This window comes from Rhipicephalus sanguineus, chromosome 1 (assembly GCF_013339695.2).
Source record: "Rhipicephalus sanguineus isolate Rsan-2018 chromosome 1, BIME_Rsan_1.4, whole genome shotgun sequence".
NCBI lineage: Eukaryota > Metazoa > Arthropoda > Arachnida > Ixodida > Ixodidae > Rhipicephalus > Rhipicephalus sanguineus.
Genome location: NC_051176.1, coordinates 53,661,121 through 53,683,828, shown reverse-complemented (window position 1 = coordinate 53,683,828; position 22,708 = coordinate 53,661,121). Strand labels below are relative to the sequence as shown.

The window sequence follows — 22,708 nt, the reverse complement described above, 5'->3', positions numbered from 1 at the left end:
ACGCGCTTTTTTCTTCAGAGTGCACGTTCCGCATTCTAACGGGTCGAGTAAAAAGGGCGTCTTTTTGTCCCAAAACAATAATCGTCATCTGGCTTTCTTGCGTTTCCTTGCATTATCACTGCGCAGCCTGCATTTCTTGCAGCACCATAAGAAAAATCTGAGTATTTCTGCCACATACACACTCACAGAATATATCGAGTAAAGAGGGTGTCTTTTTGTCCCACAACGCTAATCGTCCTCTGGCTTGCTTGCGTTTCCTTTCTTGAAAACTCAGCGCTGGCCACTTTCCTACCAAGAATGCTATGTCACGCTGATAGCGCACGTGCCGTTCGTGACGAGAAAGTGCCGGGCGCGCGGCGATAGTGCAAGGAAAGGAAGGCAAAACAAATGACGATTATCGTGTGGGATAAAAAGACGCCGTCTTTACTCGATCTATTCTGTGAGTGCATATATAATCGTCATCTACGTCGCGTACTTTCCTAGCGTTATCACCGCGGTCCCGGTACTTCCCGGTCACGAACGGCGTGCGCGCTATCAGCGTGACATAGCATTGTTGATAGGAAAGTGGCGATAGCCGGGTTTTCAAGAAAGGAAACGCGGGCAAGCCAGATCGTACACAACACAGAAAGAAATCATACTGTACTACTGCAAATGCTGTGTTTTCTTTATCATTGTTTCGTGTGCAGGGCACATTCGCGGCACATAAAACGCTCAACTAGATGTGTCGTTCAATGTCGCTTTGTCCACTGCTCGCCCACCGCACTTGTTCCGCGCTGCTTATTTCTTTTCTTTGCTATTTTTGCTTTTCTTGAGGTATAGGGGCAGCTTACTGATCTCAGTGTAGTACAAGGTACTCGAAATCTTTTACTTTTTCCTGAACAGTGAAAACACATGATGGACTCGCACTGCTTACCGCCTTTCTTTTTCGTTTGGCTTTTCACGTTTGGTTTCCGGTATAGGTTTCTCTTTCGCGAGCGGGGAGCGAGCACACGTCTTCATTAAATAATTAAAGGAGATAGACATGCGTAATAAAATGATAAGACAGCTTGACCACCGAGAAAGTGCCTAAAGTGTCCCCCCAAAAGCGAAGAAGATTCGTCAATGTACAGCGGCTTTACGTGAGAAAGCAGAAACAGATGGGTTCATTCCTAGTCCAGGCTGGAAGCCGACCAGAAAGTGAGTGAGAAGGTGGGCGCCCAAGCCGGAACCATAAGTACCATTACTTATGCGTACACAATGCCACCTTTTGTAATAAAAGAAAACACCGCAGACCTCCGACGTGCAAAGGTAAGCGAACGTCAAATCGCGGTTTTAAACGGCTGCGCCAGCCCGCCCTTTTGCGTGAGTTGTGTGAGGGGCGTCTGCTCAAGGAACTCCGATTAGAGGGACCTTAACTCCGATTGCCCTCATGCGTCACCGAGAGGCCGCGGCGGAGAGCGGAGACCAGTAGGGAGCCACGGCAGACGGGACCTCCGGTGTGGCGCGGGAAGTCGAGCAGACGACGCGCGCCCTGCGCGTCGTCTGCTCGACTCCCCGCGCCCCTGCGTACAGCGCCCCTTGCGGCATCAGCGAGATTTGGGGAATGGTTTCCGCGATTTCCTTTCGTTCTGTGGCTATTCTCATGTATTGACCGTCAAACGAGCCTCCACCAATCGCGTGCGGCTCGATAGAACGGACTGTCTCTGTTCTGTGACAGATCGCTTACAAAATAGCCCCCATGGTTTCTCACAAAAATCACGGTTACATTGTGCTGCCCTATCACTAGGCGGCGCTGTAGATGTTAGCGTTGTAGAGACATCACAAATGTGACGTCAGAACCACGGTCAGAACGTCGCAATAATTATGGTAATCATTCTTCCACACTTGCATGCACATGCAACGAGAAAAACAATGGCCTCGAGATCTACATAACCTTACCCATGTTATCCAGAGGACGCTATCATCCGATGCTCTGGAGTTGCGTGTACATCTACGCCTTTTATATGCTTGTCACTAATTGTGGAACGTAATTGTGGAACGTCATTCAAGGCAAGTGTCTCGAGCGAGGCGATCACGATCGTGTTCTGTTCCGGCAAGCATTCGTACCTACGTGGCATCGCCGGCCTACGAGGGATCGCCGGTAAGCGCGTCACATTACGTATATGTGCTTGCATGTATTATCATTATTTTATAGCTCTTTTTACAGATCTCGCACGCATCATTTTTTGTGTATCATATTGCTTAAATCTCACTTTATGCGCATTTTCGTTGGATAGGCATAACACTGTGTTCACTTCTCATCACATATCTGCGATGCTTGTCTCGAAATATATAATGAAGACGTCAGTTTAATTTGCCCATCACTGTTTCTTTTTTTCGTGTGTGAAAACTGTTGATGGTGTTCGTCTTAGCGGCTCCCACCGGGAAGTAGGCACGGCTGGCATTTGCAGATCATGGTACCAGGATCTGCTGGCTCACCGCCAAGATATCTTTGGCTGTAGTTGCAGTACCAAATTCTCATTAGAGTTTTAGAATTGGGGTCCCAAGAAATTTGCGAGCAGAAAGTGCGCATGCGTAGATCCCAAGCCAGTCTCGGGTACTTGCGTTCGCGTTGACCCAACGGCGCGATTGATTCGTCGGCGCAGAATACTTCATTCACTAGCCTGCGGCAGTGCGTTGTAGCCAGCCGTTCACTTTTTCTCGTAGGCAAAGAATGGCCTTTCGACGTCTAAATACAAGAATAAAACAAATAGCAAGTGCGGGCGCGCGCCATCTTGCAGATTTGCTGCTGGGGTGCAATCGTGGAACGACGCTATTTCCGATTATATGCCATATTCCATGCTTTTCTTATCATCCACCACTCGCGGCTGGCTGATCGCGTTGATAACGCGGACGGACCGTCGTTCTGACCAATGGCCAAGCGCGAAAAGCACGAAAAGCATTGGAATAAAAACTAGAATCGCTCCGCGATAGCACCCCAAGACCTAAATTTCGGAAACTAGCGTGGGTCCCCAAGGCGTATTGCGCTGCCAGCGAGAGGACGAACTTAAAACGCAGCTTGGGGACCCAGCACTATTGCTAGCACTTTGAGAAGTCCTCCGATTCTGAGAAAACGTTCAATTGGCGTAATTTCCTTGTCGTACAAATGACCGGTGATATTTCGAATGCACGCACATTTGCATCTTCGTGGGGCTGAGAATGTTATTGCAGGAATATTGTCATTAAAATTAATGAATAAATAAAGCCACTATGCAAAAATGTTATTGCGCGTGCGCAGGCAAATATATTTTCCAGCCAAGTAGCCTCTACCACATGCTAGAACACTTTTTTTTCATCCAACACTTCCCTGCCATTCCTTACCTTCATTTCCCTCTTTCTCACTGTACACCACAGAGCTCACCGTGGAACGCGATATTCATGCAGTAATCTTTGAAGAGCCTTTGGGGTTGGTCGGGGACCTTCGCTGTAACGTGGAGGAGTGAACGCACTTGAGAAAAGCATTCTATGAACAATAGTTTTTGGCTGAAAAATATTCTTTGGGGGAAGCCAATCTGCAGATATTTGCAAAGTGCCATTCAGAGATTGTTACATTCTCAAGCTACTGTTTACCCTAGTTCACGATGCCTCAGAACAAGGCCTGCTGCCTTGGAACGCAGCTTGAAATGTATACTTCACATGCTGAACACTTCATAAGTGCAGCTCTCTTTAGGTCAGTTCAGCTCTCTTTAGGCATTATGACAAATGAAGCATATCGGAGACCTATCAGTCAGTGGTCAGTGCAAGCACATTTTCTGTGCATGCAGATCTTCATGCCCAACTCCGGCATTTTTCTGAGGTCAGTTGAGCTCAGTGAAATTAGCTGGACATGTTCCCTGCACATTTGTCATTTAAATAAAACAGGCCTGAGAGATGTCAGATTTCTTACAAATGTATTTTATTGATGATGTCCTACATGGCTTCCCACAATTAATGGCCACATAGTTTGTTATGTCTGTGCATATGTGCACGCAAAAGCATGTTGGAACATAGCTTCAATTGGCAACATTAAGGAATGTGGTGTTTTTGCTGTGCTAAATGCTGTTCTCATGTTCTGTGTGCACGGTGGAGTGATTGGTAACAAGTGAGGTTTCATTGTTAGCTGCATGTACTTCAGTACTCGCCAGCTCCAAACGCAGTTTGAGCCAGTGTTGCCTTAGTAGTAAGGCCCAGCATAGCTGCTGAGTTCAGGAATCTGCTACCAGGAGACCTTACCTGAAGCAAAAAGCCAAATAAAATTGGCTTTATAGTTAAGTTTTGAGCGTACAGAGTTTAAGTCAACCATTTATTTCTTGCAATGCAAACAGAAAAAAAAAGTGAAATGGCCACCGTGGTGGCTCTGTGGTTACAGTGCTCGTCTGCTGACATGAAAGACGAGGGCTCGATCCCGGCCGTAGCAGACGCATTTCGATGGAGGCTAAATGCTAGAGGCCAGTGTACTGTGTGGTTTTAGTGCATGTGTAAGAACCCCAGGTAGTTGAAATTATACGGAGCCCTCCACTACGGTGTCGCTCATAGCCCGAGTCGCTTTGGGATGTTAAACTTCATAATTTAATCAACCAAAAAGGAAAGAGCAGCTACAAGTTGTGCTACCAACATCGCTTCATTTCATTTGTCAAAAGGCTGCAAGTTTCACTCTCTGGCAGTTTCTAAGTTAAAGGTGACTACCCATGTGGAGCTATTTGTGCCATTGTAATGCTATTTCTCCTTAGGCACACTGTCCACCTCTTATCCCAAGTGGGTGGCTTCAAAAGAGCAGTGTAAACATCCGCCTTGTTGAGCTCTCACCCATACCTGTACAGGCATTGGTGATTTTTTGTGAATACTACATGGTCTTGAAATGAGCAATTATACATGCAAATTCATGATTGGTCTAGTTTATTCTTTATTAAACACAAACTAGGTGCATTAAAGCATCAAGAATGATTTAAATAAGCAGGTATAACAGCACATACTGTGACTGTAAACTGCTTGCTGTTTTCAGTGTCTTATCACTTGACTCAGAGGTGCGATAGTGCTCATGGGCACGAAATCTGTTTTGCAATCTTCTGGAATTCTTTGTTCTCACTGAGGATGCATCGCGATTGCTGTACCTGCGCACAGTAAAATACCGATCAAGTGCACCCCCACCTCTTTGACGTGGAGATAATGTAGGGAATGTTGGGAAGGAGGCCTCTTGCATGCAACTGCCCGAAAATTCAAGATGGCAGCTTGTTCGGTAGTGGACGAAAACTCGGAATTCCTTGATTATGAGAGGGGGCGCTTGCACAGGTGGGGCCGTTGCATCGATATTTTACTGCATATTTAATAAGTGCACCGGATGTTGCTTTTGGGTTGTTACCAACACTTTTCTGGAACAATGAAATCATTGGTTTGGGCTGGTTTAGCCTACCTTTGGTCTTCCGTTCACAGAGGGATGGGATGCTTTTGGTTGCCAAAGGTTATGACAAAGGTTATGCATGAGGTTATGACATGGAACGGCCATAAATTGTGAGCTCAGTCATCAGCATCTGCTAGCACTTTACCTACACCATTTTTGTTCTCTGCAATGGCCAGACTGGCATGCCTTGCACATCTTCCCAGCTTGTACATTCAAGTGCGTCACACAAAGGAGTATTGCTTAATTGGGCTACAGTCTTGTTTTTGTGCCTCATTGATTACCTAAAAGTATTTTTCATTTATCTGAGCATTTGTGCTGTCAGACGTGTGACAAAGCAGCTCAGAAACATGGTTTATTTCTGAGATATTGAGACATTTTTTTACCTTGACAAGGTAAAAAATTGTCTGAACCGGTCCTTTAGGACTGCAGTCAGAGTTAACCAGAGTTTATTTAGTTAACCAAATTCAGAGTTTATTTGTGCCAAAGGTTTACCTTGGGCACAAATAAAAAAGCAGCCCAAGTTGGGTCAAGGTGAAGCCAGGTGCACCTGAATGCAAAAGTTATTACTGGCGTGCAAGGTATGCAGTTTCAAAGGCTTTTTGCCACTGCATGGTGTCGTAGGGCAGGTACAAGTGCAGAGAAGCTGCAAGTGTGTTTTTAACACCGAGGCTGTTTTAAGCCAATCATTCATCCATGACGGGTGAACTGAAATTATCATCATCATGAACCGTCACATGCTTTCTTCATCCTCCTCTTCTTCGCCCCCAGAACATGTGCGCCGGTTTGTTTGGCGTCGAATGTACTAACTCTGATGGGCGGGAGAACGAATACAGGGAGTGAGAGAGAAAGAAAGATGGAACGAGAGAGAGAAAGAAAGAAATAGAAAGAAAGGGAAACAAAAGTTTAGGCGAAAAAATTTCTTGCCGAGGCGGGATTTGAACCTGCGTACACACGATCCAAAGGTGAGCGTCTTAACCACTCGGCTATCCAGGCACGCTGAGAGCATTGCATAGCCTTGTATAATATAGTATATCAAGGGGTTGGGAAATGGAAGTGAGGATGAGGAGGAGGGGAGAAAGTAAAGCGTAGCATAAAAATAATAAGAGAGAAAGGGAGAGAGAATCAGAGAGAAAGAAAGAGAAAAAGATAGAAAGAAAGAGGAAGCAAGCGAGAAATAGAGAGAGAAAGAGTAAAAAAGAAAGAAAGATGGAAAGAGCAAGAAAGAGAAAGAAATAGATGGAGAGAGAGACAGAAAAAAGACAGAAGGAAACAGAAGAGAAAAAGGAAGAAAGAGAAAACTAAAGAGGGCCGCCCAGCTCCGCACTTCCTCCTGGCTTGGCACCACTAGTGCGAAGCTGCCTTAATTTTTTTGCATCGCTAAACTACATCATATGTGGGGCTTATTCCAGAAAGGTCAAGAAAGAAAATGGCATGCTACTGCCTTGATTCTTGGCAAGGACCAGGCCTTTTGCTGAAAGGGGCCTCGCAACACTTTTCTGAGTTATAATGAAATAGTTTCACTATTAGCACATGGTGCTTCATGAATTACATGTCTAAAAAATTTTTAGAATCCTTCAAGTACGAGCGGAGTTACAGGTATTTGTCGCACGCTTCAAGCGCTTTCTCTCTACTCTCGTACCAGCGAGCACACTGAAAGCTACGCAGGGAGGAGGATGACAAGAGGGCAAGAAGATGCGTCCTTTCGTCAGCGCGCGTGATTACCTTGAGCACTTTCTTTTCTTGTTTTTCTTTGAACGCGCAACTTATCAGCGTGATCGGGTGCGCAGGGGCATGTGACAGCATCTCGCGGCGGCCACAGTAACTGCGCAGCTCAGGATGCTCAAATCAGCCAACCGCCGTGGACATGGGTATATTGTGCAGAAATTTGGGTATAGGGCATCATTTGTAGAGCGAAGAGGGAGCGATTTCTAGCTGACTTTCAGAATTCATTGTAAATTCTAGGCCGCGTGCCGCGCTGTAATCTTAATGCTCGCGTGTTCTCGGGAGCCTCAACTACCGATCGGAAGCGTTTTCTGACCATGCTCAAAAAGTGTTGCAGGACCTCTTGAAGTACCGTCAAAGTATTTATACCTTTGATATCTACTTTCAACACATACAGCTTTCTGCTTTTTGCAAAGCACTGTCTCTTTTTTTCTATGATTGTATTTTAGGACATATGTTGAATTCCGATATTTTTTCGCTACTGATCCTTCTGCCATTAAATGAAATGCACTCTCCCCATGCTAGTACCTTATGACAAGTTCTTTGTGTGTGCAGCAGTGTGCACTGCAGGCATAAGTTACAGAAGTTTGCACTGCCTGAACAATGTCTTACAATAGCAACAGTTACCTGCTTGAAGTATTTGTTGCACAGTACTAGTCGTTTGCTGTTTTTATTGCAGTTCACTCTGCTTCTCTTTTGCAGCTATGGCAGCTGCTCTGCAAGAGACCATGGTGCACACGCCTGAGCAAGTGGAAGAGTTTGTCGCTCGAATTAAAGGGGTTAGTCCATGATATTTATTGTAACTACATGCTAGCTGGTCCTCATAGTTGGGATAGGGGGTATACATTGTCAGTAGATTAAGCTGGTAAACTGTAAAAGGTATTTCGAAGTGTAAAGCAATGCAGCATTACCTTGAACACAAGATACTGAAGTTTCTACCAGACAGTTTTATCAAAAACAGGCATTCACACATGAACTTGTGGAGAATGTTTAGCACTCAAAAGAAATGACAAAGTGCATGTAAGTATATAATGTTCTTGTTTGTTGCATTTTATATGCAGACAAGCACACATTGTCTGCGGAGGGCTGTATAAGTATTGTTATTGCACTTAGCCCGTGTGATACTTGAGCTTCTGTAGAATATGATTGTAAAGCTAAGTGTGTCTGTCCATTCATTTGTGTATGAATGATAGGCTCTGGAATGCTCAAGGCTTGTCATGTCATTATTAATCAACCTTTAAGCCATGGCAAGAAGAAGTAATAATGCCCTGTGCCCAGCATGTTTACTTCATACTCTTCTTTTGCATTGGAGAGAAATTTGGCCACTGTGGGCACTATGTACTGTGCCATATCGACCATTTTGCTCTTTAGAAATATAGGTTCCGGGCTGCTTCCTCTTTTGGACACTGATTTAACCTGCTAAACTTAGAAGGCAAGAAAAAAAAAAGTAGGAGTGCATAAACGCAAAAACCTCCAGATTTCCAGTTTATCATAAGTGATACAAAAAAATTGTAATATACACCTGGGATACTGGAAATCTTAATGTCATTCGAATGGAATGACATTGGCATCTAATGACATTGACCAGCTGCTAGACAACCTTATTTAACGCCTTTAAAACTGAGTGGCTTCTCTAATGAACAGAGTTTGCGCCACTCCTTCAGCTTTGCACTTGATTTATATGTATGTTCTGCCCCAGATTGAGGTAAAATGTAGCATTGGGCATTCTTAATTTGAAAAGCGTTCATGCGAATATGTTATTAATCTTTTGTATTCCAGGGCAGATATGCTAACGAGAAAACAGCTTCTATGGTAGGCAGTCACAAAATGTTATTACCTTCCATCTCAGTGGTGTCTGGCAGCCATTGCTTTACTAGGCAGTGACAGCGTAAACAGTTCAGTGCAACAGCAAATGTGTTTGCTTAAATTCGCTGCTCAGTTTCGTTACTGCGTTTTACTTTTGCATCTGCTCTTGATGGTAAAGCTTTTTCCTACAATTGTAATGCTTTGCTTGCAATACAAAGCGAACTGCAAATAAACGCCTCACCTACTGCAACTGAGCGTCGGCATTCAGCTCTTCCATGTCAGCCATGTTGCTTGTGCTCATTATATTGCCTATGGTAACAGGCTAATCATTGTCTTGGCTTATGGGGCATTCTGAAAGAGAATGTTTTCTATGCATATTTGTTCAGTGAAGCGACACCCTATGTTTATTTTCAAATAAACTTTGACCTTTCAGCCAGCCTACACTCGCCTCCTACAACTTTCCTGGCCACTTCTTTTGGAATTAATTGCGGTTGATATCATGACTTTTTTTCTGTGTAGCACCGTCACCGATCGAATGACATTCCTTACACCGATTGTCATTTGAATTAAAGGCCATTAAAACATCCAGTGTGAGTGAGGCATTAGTCTTAGGTATTAGGTGCCTTACTTTTATGTGGAAATTCAAGAGGCTTTTCTTGGCCTTGCAGGCTGTGTCATTATCGCATACGCAAATCTCACTGTAGCACATGGAAACCTTACTACACCAAAAGGAGCAGTGCCAACTGAATGAACTATCATTTTAGTTGTGCTATCTATAGAAACTGCAATATGTCCATGAAATCTCAGTATGCGCATTGCAACCATCCTTCTTTATTATGGGCACTGACAACACCAAGTTGGACAGACAACACAGATTGTGGTTTGCATCAAGTTCCCAGTATATTGCTTTGTAGTGATCATGCCACAAATGTTGGCGCAGTTCACATGTGTTGAGCACATTTTTTCAGGTAGTTAGTTTTTGACGTCGGAACTTGTGGTTTCTATTCCAGTTAGTGTCGCAGAAGAGGCAGGGCCTCTGGAGCTCTGTTGTGCCGCAGATGTACCAGGGACAGTACCAGGAGTCTGTACCGAAGAACTGGCTCGAGATTATCAAGAATTCAGGAGCTGTGTGTGTTGCTGGGTAAGCAGGGGCAATCTCTTGAGCATGGGTCTTTCTCTTGCCTGTGGGTTTGATTTGGCCACATAGGGCGTTCTCTAAGCATGCCTAGAGCCATAAATTAAGCAAGCGAATACATATCAAGAAAGGCAACTTGTAGCATAGAAAAATGATAATCGAAGGTCAAACTTTCCTCGGTGCTTTGTTTAGCCAGCAGCAGTCGGTGGCACATCTGTGATGTCATAACTTTGGCTGCACATTCGAAGATTGAAAAAATGGTCAATTTTTTGAAAATGAAAGCACACAGGTTTTGCTTGCTTGAGTTTTTTATTCTGGGTGATCAAGTAGATGCACCTAGTTTTAGCAGTTCATGACCTCACAGAGATTTTTGGAAATGGAAAAGCGTTTTTTTTTTTTCATGTTTCCTTTCACGTCAGACATCACATTCAAGTTAAGTTTTCAGAACTGTAATGTGCCAATCCATGTTCAACCTAGCGAGTTCATTTTCGATTTTCTTAGTGATTATTTGCATGTTTTCCTGGTGTAATTCCGTATTGGTTCACTAAAAAGAATCCAAAATAGGGGTAAGCTGTTTTATTTCAAATAACTTCAGTATCGGTGCAGTAAATTGCGAATCAAACGAGAACTTTCACTGCAACCATTGAATGTCCACCATGACATTGCCTTACTATCACTATTTCACAAATTTACTAATACCACTCTACCAGGCCTGTAGCCAAAAATTTTTTTCGGGGTGGGGGCCTCTTGCTGAAAACCTTGAATATTTGAGAAAGAAAACCTATATTCATTATTTATTTTTGGTAAAAACATCTACTTCACCAACATTTTTTTTGGGGGGGGGGGGGGCGCCCCCCTCCCCCTCCGGCTACGGGCCTGCACTCTACCAGCCATAGCATGCCCAGGCAAACCGTGCCTCTCCTAAACAAAACTACATTATCACTCCAGCTATGCACTCATATATGGCACAACAAATGCATTTAAAAATGGTGCACCTCCACAAGCCATTCATTTATGAAGCAGTACTCTCCCAGATCAGATTGGTTCAATAGCTCTTGCCATATCATTGCAAGTCATCTAGCAAATTTAAACAAGTAGATCCCATGCCTGCTTAGTTATGGTATATATATTGGTAATATTGTTGCAATATAAAAATTCATCTCGTGGTACTGTTCTTTGCTTCGATGACTGATAGGCTGCTCTGCTTCCCTAAAATTTTTTTATTAATTTTCATGCAAAATGCTTGTACAGTAAAAGCTCGTTAATTCGACCCTTGTTGATTTGGAAAAAATAGGATAATTTGGATGTGTTCCCTGGTCCTGGCCAGCATATGCATCGTTTACTGGCATCAAACTCTCGTTAATTTGGTCACATTTGGCCGCAACCCGGTTAATTTGGACGATCCTCGAAGCGCCGCCAATGAGCGACCCAAAAGAGCGGAAAAGGCATTCGCAGTCAACCGAAACGAGGCGGCACTGTCTGCATCGCTATCGTCATCAGCTAGTGACCACAGTTTTGTCCACATGCAGATCAGGCACTCAGCAGCTTTGTTTTAACTTTATGCAATGCCTGTGCAATGCTACAAAACTCAAAGATGGCAGGAGATGTTGAAGAGCTTTCAGCCACGGTCAGTATGCTGGCATAAAACTCGTTTGCTACATTGTGATGGACGAACTGTCAGATGCCGGCCATTTTACCTGTGAAAGAACTGTCGTAATGTGCATGTGGTGGTGGTGGCGTGTGTAATAAGGGAAGGGTGCAGAGCCCGTTTCGGGCTAATTAAACACGGGAGTCTGGCATCGTGGTCGCATTGAAAAGGAAGTCTCAGGATTACGAAAATGCGGCTTTTACACTGCTCTTATGCAAAATAGGTACAGGATTTTTGTACCTTCATCAAGAAAATGAAAGTGTATTGATGTAAAAGACATTTATTTATTGTATTCTTGATGCTTTTGATAATTCGGCATTTGGTTTATTTGGACATTTTTCCCAGTCCCATGAAATCTGAGTTAACGAGCTTTTACTGTACCAGTGTAATGTGGTGTAGTTTATTGCATTGTACAATTTTCTCTTTTTGCATTACCCCCTTATGCACTGCCTTTTACGAGTCCTGTAAAATATCTTTAACCCTTTTGCTTCTGGTTGTCTGGTGCGGTTTCCTTTGCCTGTAGTCTGCAGCACATTTTGGAGCTTGTTGGCAGCATGTGGCGCTCCATGAAATCCATAGCATATTGCACTGCTTACATCGCTTGAGAGAATTTTTTATTTTATTTTGATCTCAACACTACTGTACATAAATACCCTGAAAGGGACTTGCAAGGGGATGAGAAGTACAAATCTCTCCTCGCGCAGCATCATTATTGGTGCTTTCAAATTTCTCAGTGTGCCATGAAAAATCATCATTTAAGGGGTACTGACACAAAAATTTTGGCCTCACGTTTTTTTGCTGCAATGTATTGCTGGGGGCCTGTTAGTCATAACATGGCACATCATTTGCTGCAGTGCACGACAGATAAATAATTACAGGCTCATCACCTATCATCATCACCTATCATCAACTATCACCACCTAGCGGGTGCAGCGCTCGATCACGTCAGCACACAGAACTGTGACGCACTTCCGCGCTGTTCGCGAGCAGCCACCGAGAAGAAGACTGCTGGAGCGAACGCGGCAAAGAAAATGGCGACTATGACGTCATCATAACTTGTTGCAGCATGGTCACGTGAGGGAAGTAGGGGGGTCACTGAGGATCACCTTTGAGGGTATCAACAGAGCAGGGGTGTCGATAACTCACGCAAACTTCAAAGCTCATTTGAAATACCTTCCAAGCTATATTCGTTGTTGATATTTTGCAGATGATACATGCATGTTCAAAGGGATCCATCCCGAAGGCTATCTCGGCCACGAAATTTTGTGTCAGTACCGCTTTAAAATATTAAATTTCAGCATCGCTGTCCAAGAAAAAATTCGAAGAAATTTTTCCCCTGAGAGACCTCAACTTCCCTGCATTGCCATGTTTACAATGAGAAAAATGTGTTTGAGCTCCGAGAACTCTTTTCTACCAGTTGCTCTCAAAACTGTGCGCATATGTCTCTATCTGGTGTCAACAAGACCAAGCAACAAGAAAACCGCTTGAAGTGTGCTGCCACCTATCAGCAGTGTGCAAAAACAACCTTTTCATTGGTGGCTGGCGCAACAGCGGCTGTGCAAGCGAATGGGTTAAGTGATTAAATAAACAAGGTTTTCTATTGAGGGCTGAAGAATAAATAGCACTGCCAGTTCATAATTGCCTTTCCTTTATTTTTCATTCAGTTGGAACGACAGATGCTGCATTCTCTATCCTCAGACAAGCTCACCAGCAGTTCCCCAGGTACATTTTTTTTTGTTCTGTTTCACAGAGCAGAGCTTTTTCTGTGGTGCACTAGAAAATAGGCTGCTATTGCTGGACACAAAAAAGGCCGTATTGTCGCAGACGATTCATTCGGACATTGAGAATATTCAATTATTCGACAGTACTGAGTAAGGATCATATTTGACAGCTTAGTGGAACTACCACTAGTCCACCTAAACTTAACCCTAAAGATGACAGGAATTTTGGACCGCTTACAGCGTGTCACTCAATAAATTCAACTTGACCTGCTCGACTGCATACTAATTTGGTGACAGGGTCTACACACCTGACAACTCTCCTGATTTTTCTGAGAGACTCACAAATTCCAATGAATTTTCTGGCCTTCAAGAACCCCAACAGCTTTCCAAAGGGGCCGTGAGGCCCTCCCTTCTTTCCACCTATTTTAAAGGGACTGACAACCAGTTTCTATGGTACATGTTTGCTTTAGTGCAATGGAAAGCTTATCAGTCAGTGTGTTTAATCATAGAGTGGTAACATTTAGAACACCACGAACAATTTTTTTATTCTGCAATGCTGATGAAATTGTGCATGCAACAAATGCTGCAAACAGTTGTAAGTGAGCGCGATAGCAGCTTATGTTTGTGCGCTGCGGTTTGTTGCACCTGCATGAATGCACGTGCTGCGGCTTGCCATGTTCCCGTGAAGGCAGTGCCGCTTCTCAGTGTCAACTCCTTTTACCTCGTTAAAGCACAGGATAAAATGAGCATGCCTAATAATATAGACTAGTTTTAAGCATGAATTATGGTGCATAAACAGCAGCAGACTACATAAAACAACCCGAACGGCTCCATTGCACAGCTCCAAGGCTTGTCCACTAGGCATTGCAACGTTCCGGTTTTTCTGACTTTCACATGCAATTAAAAATGCAAATCCCATTCAAATCGCAAAAGGAATGCTTGATTCTGCTACTATATTTCACGGTTATTGAATTTTCACCGGGATCTTGGCACAAATTTTCACCAGTTGTCAGTCTCATTAAGGCCTATAGTTTGGCCTTTATAATCATTAGAGCTGTGCGAATAGCAAAATTATGGGTGCGAAGCGAATTTGAATAATAAAGATTGAGTGCGAATCGAATCGAATAATTTCGAATAATTTTCGAATATTTCTCACACATTTTTTGAATAATTCGAAGTGAAATTACAGAAAAAGTTGCAGAGAATCCCTAAGTATGTTCTTGTGAGATAGCAACATGAAAGTGTTTCTTTTCGCTAGGTTGATGAAGCGCTGGTGGGGTCATATTTCATAGTTGTCTCTCTTATCAAGAGTGAGGCAATGTAGAGGCCGAATTGTATTTATGTACATGATTCGGTGCAACCAAAGTGTTGCCGACAACACTTTACACGTGATAGGCAGAGATGCCATTTCCTCAGCCTCTCCTCCTCTTTCAACTGCTGTGGAAGGCCGACTGATGTGGTGGACAAGGGTGTGCTCCCTTCAAGTCCGGAGTTCCTAATCTGCCTCATAGACGTCGGTATATAAGAACATCTGAAATTTTGGATGCTAAAAAGCTTCGACGTCCGATTTTTCGGACTTCCTGCCCAAATTTCAAGTCCAAAACAGCATTAATTGAGCCCCCAACTCTGCCACATCTTTCATCTCCATATTGGAACCAGCGTTTTCTTGAGTTTATACATTTGCGACCGTAGCGGAGCTTGAAAGGCGGCTTTGCCGCAATACGGGAGTGTGATGAGGTGAAGCATATTGAAAATCTAGGGACCACTTCCAAACGGACGTTGACTGTCTCTTGGCTAAGTTCATCCGTAACGGACCTTGAAAGGCAGCTTTGTCGCAATACGGGGGTGTGAGGAGGTGAAGCATAATAAAAATCTAGGGACCACTTCCAATCAGACGTTGACTGTCTCTTGCCTAGGTTCGACCGTAACGGAGCTTGAAAGGTAGCTTTGCCGCAATACGGGGGTGTGATGAGGTGAAGCATATTGAAAATCTAGGGACCACTTCCAACCGGACTTTGTCCCTTGGCTAAGTTCGGCCGTAACGGAGCTTGAAAGGCAACTTTGCCGCAATACGAGAGTGTAATGAGGTGAAGCACATTAAAAATCTGAAGGGGTCACTTTAAACCGGACGTTGACTGCTTTTGTCTTTGGGAAGTTCGAATAGTTCGAATAGTAAAATTTCAGTGCGAATCGAATCGAATAGCAAACACTATTCGAAAAATATTCGAAATTTCGAATATTCGCACAGCCCTAATAATCATACCAGCACTGCCGCTGCATTTCTGTGTGGCCTTTTTTTTATTTATGGTTCAGCCTGTTAACTTTGATTTCGGTCAATAATTTGCGATAACACAAGTACACAAGCAACTTTCTTTCTGCGTCACGCTACAGCGCGTGCCTATCGTGCGGTTGCTGTTTTAGGCACTGTAAGACATAAAACAGTGTGTTCATGCAAATGGAGTGTCATACGCACAAATGTTTAGTGCTCAAGGGTTGAAGCGCAACATCAAAACTTTTAGTACAATGGCTGGTATGCAACGTCAAGTCACAACGAACCTGGCCCCTAAAGGCGGTGTTGGCTCTGATGTATGTGTTCAAGCTGAAATTATGCCAATAGACACGAACTGAAGATGGTGAAAATGGAAGTATGTGCATTACTTAGCCATAAATTGTTGCATTTCACTCTGTGAGCACTGTACATTGCTTTGCGTGTTTAAGTTACTTTCACTGCAATGCATCAGTATCATGTGGCAAGATGTAAGATTGGGATGGGGCCAGTGGTGGTGATAGGACATAGCACATGTTGTTCCTTAAAGGGGAACTTTTGTGTTTTTCAGCCATATGGTAAAAGCTCGTGAATTTGAATCTCACGGTGAGGCCTGCTGATTTTGAACTAAGGGAAATTTGAACTAACAAAAGTGATAAAATAACAGCAGCATATGATAGTGAAAAAAGTGGAAGAACCTCTGAAACAGTCACATTATATTTAAAAAAGAAATTGATAATTGTTTTTCTGTTTTTGTTTCTTAAAAAGTGATGGCAATCACTGCATGAGCTGCTTGGTCATGCACCTGTGAAATTCCTATTATTGGCATGCAAATGGAAAGCACATGTGGCATCCAATCGACCCTGCATATTCGAAAAAAAAAAAGAAAAGCTTCACAAAATGGTAGTCACAGTCCTTATCCTTTTTCGTGTTCATCTTATTAGTGTGTAAAGCATGTCTCTTGCAGTCACCACTGCCCGTTTTATGCAAGTTCATCAACATGTCTGTGATTGTTCATCACTTACCCGCGTTGACTAAAACTGCAAATTTATTTAATCGGCGGCCACAGTGATTGCCACAATTCAGTGCCATCAGTGTTAGTATGTTAAAGCTTTTGGGTTGGCTTGCACATTACATGGGGTTATGAGCCGTTCGCACATAAGCGAATATCCCACATGTGCACTTACTCCACGGCATGAATGGTGATACAGATCGCAGCAGAGCACACAGTCTTCATATTGCAAGTATTCATGTGATTACGACGGGCAATGTTAATTATTCTTACAGTAACAAGCTGCATCTGTCAACTGTGATTTTATGTAGTCATCACGTTATGACGAGACATCTTGGGCGCTTGCAGTCTTTCTCCGAAAAATGCCCAAAAATGATGTCATCGTGTAAACTTGCCCCAATTATGTAGCTTTGCAGGTTCCAGAATTGTATGACCACATTGGTTTTTGCAGTTGATTGGCCGTTTTCACTGAAAGAAATGCTGGAGAGAGCTGCCGATGTAGAACACAAACGCATAAACCCGTGTGCCTTTGTGTGCCGCAGAGGAATACTGATGTCGATGCAATCAATGAGTTTAAGAAATGAACATGGCAGCCATGACGTGTTTTTGACTGTAAAGCATAAGCCTTTGAGATTCCAGAGCACCGGTGCTGAGGTTTAAATTTCTGACAGTATTTATCAGAGGATGATGACGGCAGTGGTTAGCAAGTCATGTCAGCTGTTGCTTATTGGGGAATATTACCACCAGTGTGAGAGCCAGCCATGACGTCACATAGTTCAAAGTGTCCATGGCAGATCCAATTTGCGTACGAATTGATGAGCTCCTTAATGCAAAGAGTTCTTTGGAGCTTGTATAGACCATGCCCCATAGTTTGAATTATTGAAAAATTGCATTAACGAGGTATGAATTACCGAGCGTGTACTGTATTGTGATATTGCTGTTTTTTAAATGGTATTGTTCTGCAACAGGTGGGGTGGTTCACTTTGCAATTTGTAAGCGCAGTATATATGGCACTGGTGTGGACAAAGAGAAACTGGCAATGCAATCCGGCAATGCATCGAGCTGTGCCAGCTTTTTCGAACTCGACTGTGGTGATATCAGTGACGATTTGCGTGCTGAAGAATAGCTGTTTGATTTTGAATGCCTGCTCTGGGAGGTAGTGATGTAGGCTATTGTGTCACGAACACAGGCTTGTCTGCATTCAAAGGCATGATTCAAGAACTTGCTAAAAATTTTAAAAATTCATTTTCAGGAAACCTTTCGGGAAATTTTCTACTTGGGTTGCCTTTGTGTCACTGTAGTATCTAGATTGTTGACTTTGTTGCTGCTTGTATGAGCAAAAGAAATTCTTCACTTTGGTTTTTCATGACTGGGTGTGCCAGCCTGATGCAGTTGAGACGACAAGCACTGCATTGAAAAAGATGCTCCTTCCCTCGGGAAACAACTGGGAAGTGTATGTAACCTGTACTGTTAACACAACGCAAGTGTACGTCCGACTGCTGAATACTTCTGTAAGTTTGAATTTTGCGTGATGTGTGCATGTGATTTGCATGTTTGCATGTGATTGGGCTATGGCAAGTACTGGCAAGCAACCGTAATTGAGGTGCTGTAGGAAAGGCTGCATTTCTACAAATGCAAAGGGGGCACATTGCATTGGTAGCAGATATTGTGATGCTAAGCATTTAGCACACACAGTGCATGAAGTGTTGTTGCACCAATGTATCAGGGTGAGTCTTCCAGCAGGAATGCGCAAGTGTAGAGGGGTCTGGTGCTGCAGTAATAAAGTATATTTACTCTCTAGCTGCTGTGGGGATGTAGTGGTTATGGTGCCCAGCTGCTGGCCTGAAAGTTGCGGGTTCGATCCCAGCCGCAGTGGTCACATTTCGATGGAGGTGAAATGCTAGATGCCCATGTGCTGTGCAGTGTTAGTGCACATTAAAGAACCCCAGGTGGTTGAAATTCTCCAGACCCCCCCCCCCCCATGACAACACCTCTCATAGCTTCGGGTGCTTTGGGATGTTAAACCCCACAAACCAAACAACGTTAGCCGAGGGTACCATTTACTTTTGCACTCAGGTTGACCTTATCGTGCATAAGCCTGCTTCCTTCATGGTTAATGCTTGTTGGGGAGCTAGTTCTTTTCGTAGCATTGTAACGAAAAAACAGCGCAAGAAGATAGGGATAGAAGGGGCACACACACGAGCGCTGACTCACAACTGATTTTTATCTGCTGCAGTGCATGAAATATACAGCATACATATAAAAATCAAGAACTGTTCAACAATCTCGTGCACTTGTCGTCCACTCGTAACAATGGCTTGCTCATCTAACTGAAACTGTTTTTCTTTCTCGGTCAGTGCTAGTGATGCCATGCTTACACATGCGCCATCCTGTTTTTCTACGCATGCAGCTTCGATTATTAATCTGGTCATCTTGCCTGATGAGTGGCTAAGCACTGTCGTGCCTTCAAAGCATGGAACTCATCCACAATCTCGGCAATGCAACCCTAAATGACCGGAAACAGCTGTGTTGACATTATAATAGTGCCCCTTGAGTCTTTCGTTCAAGCACCTGCCAGTCTGCCCAATATACATTGACCGCATGATTAGGGTATAGAATAGACTACATTGCGCGTGCATTCTACAAAATGTCTGCGGTGCTGCGTGGAGCAAGTCGTCACTGGCCCATTTTTTTTTTTTATATACGCGTCAACATAGATGTAGTGCTCTATCGTGTAGTAGATTTTTAGAACTAAGTTAAACCTGCCCATGACGAACCTCCATACAATGAATTCCTCGATATTACGAAGTTTTTATATTCCCCACCGTTACTCCATAGAAGAACATGTATTTACAACCTCTACGTAACAAAATGGCAGCGGGAGACACCCTTGATATAATGAATGTTCGCCTCCGACAACCTAGGGATTTTGCCCTGAATTTTGTCATTTTGGCACGAGCAGGAGCCGCATGCATCTTCTGTGGTTGCCCCGCCTACGACGAAGCGCAAAGCGGCGGCATGGGGCGCTCGAAGCCCCGGTGACTGCGAGGCGAGAGTGAGCGCTCATTTGTGCGTGCGGGTGTGCGCGAGGTGAGCAGGTGGGCCTGCGCCCCTTGAGCCGGTGTTGTTGCCCCCGCAGGTGCGCGCGTGGGCGTGCCCTTCCCCCCTCCCTTCAAACCTCATCCAGCCGCCTGCCCGTGCCACCACGCTAACCGCGCCGGTTTTCTTAAAAAAAAAGAAAATCAGCTTTTGCGCTGGCAGCACCACTCTTCGATTGTTACAGTAGTCTCTGAACTGCACTTCGTTAACGTGAAACGAGGTGACACCACTAAAAAAGAAAAATCCTTGCTCCGTTTCGTTACGCTTCGAGTTCGCACCGCATATGTGGGGCCGCGCCGCATATGGAGTTCGTTCTTTGTTTTCGATGCCGTGTGCGCATGCGTGGTTTCACTGCACGTGCATGGAGCAGCCCCTGAAGACGTGCAGCTTTTGCGTTTTTTTTTAATGTCGACAACTGGATCGTCACTACCGAGGAGATGTCAGATTAGGCACCACTGCCTCCGTGATCGGCCCACCGATTACGGAGGCAGTACAAAGCGACGATGTCATGTGATGATGTCACGGCATGTGAATTCATGATGACATCGCAAATTTTTATGATCTGTGACGTCATGATAACGTCATGTGATGACCTTATCACGTGATGATGATTTTTTGCATCACTCATGTTGACGCTGCGACGCAAGACGCAGACACCGATGGTCAATTTTCGCATTTAATGAGGCATCTAAGGCTTTCGCCTTAAAAATTATACCTAACCTATCAAGTTCACGTTATCAAATTATATATTTCACATTCTACAAGATATATCACTCAAGTAATTTTCCTTTATGTGACGTCATTTTCCTAGGTAATTTACCGAAAAATGGGGAGCTGGTAAGGACGCACAAAAAACACACCCATTAGAGCGTAAAGCACGAACGGCAAATCGCCTCCGAATAGCCTTGAACCGGCGAGCTTCGTCAGAGAGTGCGATGTGCACGTTTTTCCTTCTCCACTAGCGGACTCTCACGACGGAGGGCGTGTCAGTGCTGGGCCCGATTCCGTGACTTTATTAGGACGCCCGAGCGAGCGCAGTTTCGCCTCCTCAAGAATTCTTGCTCCGTGCCGCCATGTCAAAGTTTGAATTTGATTTGGTTGAAGCCGCCTCTGACAACAAACCTGTCTTCATAGTCTGACCTTGGCATAGTCGGAAGATCCACCGCTCCAGTCAATTGTTGAAGGTCACGGGTGAGCGGCCATCTCCGAGCAATTATGCGGCCACACTCAAAGGAAGTGCTTTCATTCATTCGAACCCTTGAACTGGCAAAGAAGAGAGCAGCGGGTGGAAGTGATGCGACAGAGGTTAAAGCCATACTGGGGAATGCGTACTGACAGAAGGGCCACTGTCATTGCTGAAAAGAAGGTGCTTTGTTGAAAAAAGTGAGGGGAAAAAGAAGAGTAGTGGCCATTCGTTACAGTGTACATACTATAGGATTGTGCTGTGGCTATTTACAAAGTACGGGAACCACCCCTTTGAGGACACTTGCACTGCACCTGGCTCAAGTGTGCCCGCAGTGCGGAATCTTCTGCAGCTGATTAAACCCCAGACAGTGCGAATCCAGAGGGTGGAGTTACAAAGCTTCTATCAATACAGTTTATCCCAGATATATGGAACTTGGATAGTGAAATAGTTCATACAGAATATGCGTATTTAAGGTTTTTGTTAATACATTGCAGGTCTGGAAATGGTTTTTGGAAATTGTAATAACAAGCGCTAACACGCCGATTTGCTCACAGTAGGCTAAAGGACTATGTGACTTCTTCTTTTGCTAGTTAATGCACTTAATTTCTCATGAAAATAGTCCGTAAACTTGACCTGCTTCTTGTGTGTTTTCAAGTTCATCAAGTCATCTTCAATATGATTGAAGCTTTCCAAATGAGCAAATTCAGCACCTTCCATTGGGCCACAACAGCGATGAATGACGCTGAACGCCGATGCAAGCTTTGGAGCGCAGTGAAAGGTTGTTTAGCAGTGGCGTTGGCATCTTCATCACTGCTTGGGTCCACTTCGCAGCAGCGGCACGTCAGCCATGATCTCTGCATTGATGCAGTCAGAAACAGCTATGTCGTCATCTGCACTGATGAAGTCGCTTGCTGTACCCTCGTCCGAGATGGTGCTCGGAAATGCTAATAAGTCACGAAATGCACTGAGGCACTGTATTCCGTCGGTCATCAGTCACCCGAAGTCCTCAGCTGGCACCAACATATAAGATTGGCCTATATGTTGCTAGGAAACCCGCAAGAAAACAGGGCAGGGTTCTGACTGGTGTTGAACAAATCTGTTGCCAGACTGTCGCCATATCTGGTGGTTAAATTTGCCCCTGCAGTTCCAGCTTTCTCGTATAAAGTTCCTATGTAATCCGCTATGAGTAACGCGGGAGACGAATTACAGCTCATGATTACTGAACTGGATACGGAAAGTAGAAGAGTAGGTTTGAAAATTATTATGCATAAAACTAAAGTAATGTAGATTAATCTTGGCAGAGAACAGCGCTTTGCGATAGGTGGCGAGACACCGGAAGTTGTAAAGTAGTACGTCTACTTAGGACAGGTAGTAACCGCGGAGCCGAACCATGAGAGTGAACTAACTAGAAGAATAAGGATGGGACGGGGCTCATTCGGCAAGCATTATCAAATCATGAATGGTAGTCTACCACTATCTCTCAAGAGGAAGGTATATAACAGCTGCATCTTACCAGTACTTACCTACGGAGCAGAAACCTGGAGACTTACAAAGAGGGCTCAACTTAAATTGAGGACGACGCAGCCAGCGATGGAAAGGAAAATGATAGGTGTAACCTTAAGAGACAGGAAGAGAGCAGAGTGGGTCAGGGAACAAACTGGGGTTAAGGATATCATAGTTGAAATCAAGAAGAAGAAATGGATATGGGCTGGGCACGT

General features: G+C 44.1%; 2 protein-coding genes across 2 annotated transcripts in view; both read left to right on the top strand.

Moving 5' to 3' along the window:
• The first annotated feature begins 1,952 nt into the window (after window positions 1-1,952).
• Window positions 1,953-17,289, top strand: LOC125758327 (uncharacterized). The gene is made up of 5 exons (XM_049415383.1): window positions 1,953-2,119; window positions 7,820-7,896; window positions 9,934-10,064; window positions 13,371-13,428; window positions 17,248-17,289. Exons 2-5 carry the CDS (start codon window positions 7,822-7,824, stop codon window positions 17,287-17,289), a joined length of 306 nt encoding a protein of 101 aa, XP_049271340.1. The 5' UTR covers window positions 1,953-2,119; window positions 7,820-7,821.
• An 821-nt stretch (window positions 17,290-18,110) lies between these two features.
• Window positions 18,111-22,708, top strand: part of LOC119391460 (tudor domain-containing protein 7) — a 70,648-nt gene continuing 66,050 nt past the window's right edge. Inside the window, exon 1 of the mRNA XM_037659143.2 lies at window positions 18,111-18,216. Within this exon, the coding sequence (XP_037515071.2) occupies window positions 18,127-18,216 (90 nt within the window). The 5' untranslated portion in view covers window positions 18,111-18,126. The remainder of the gene's footprint in view (window positions 18,217-22,708) is intronic.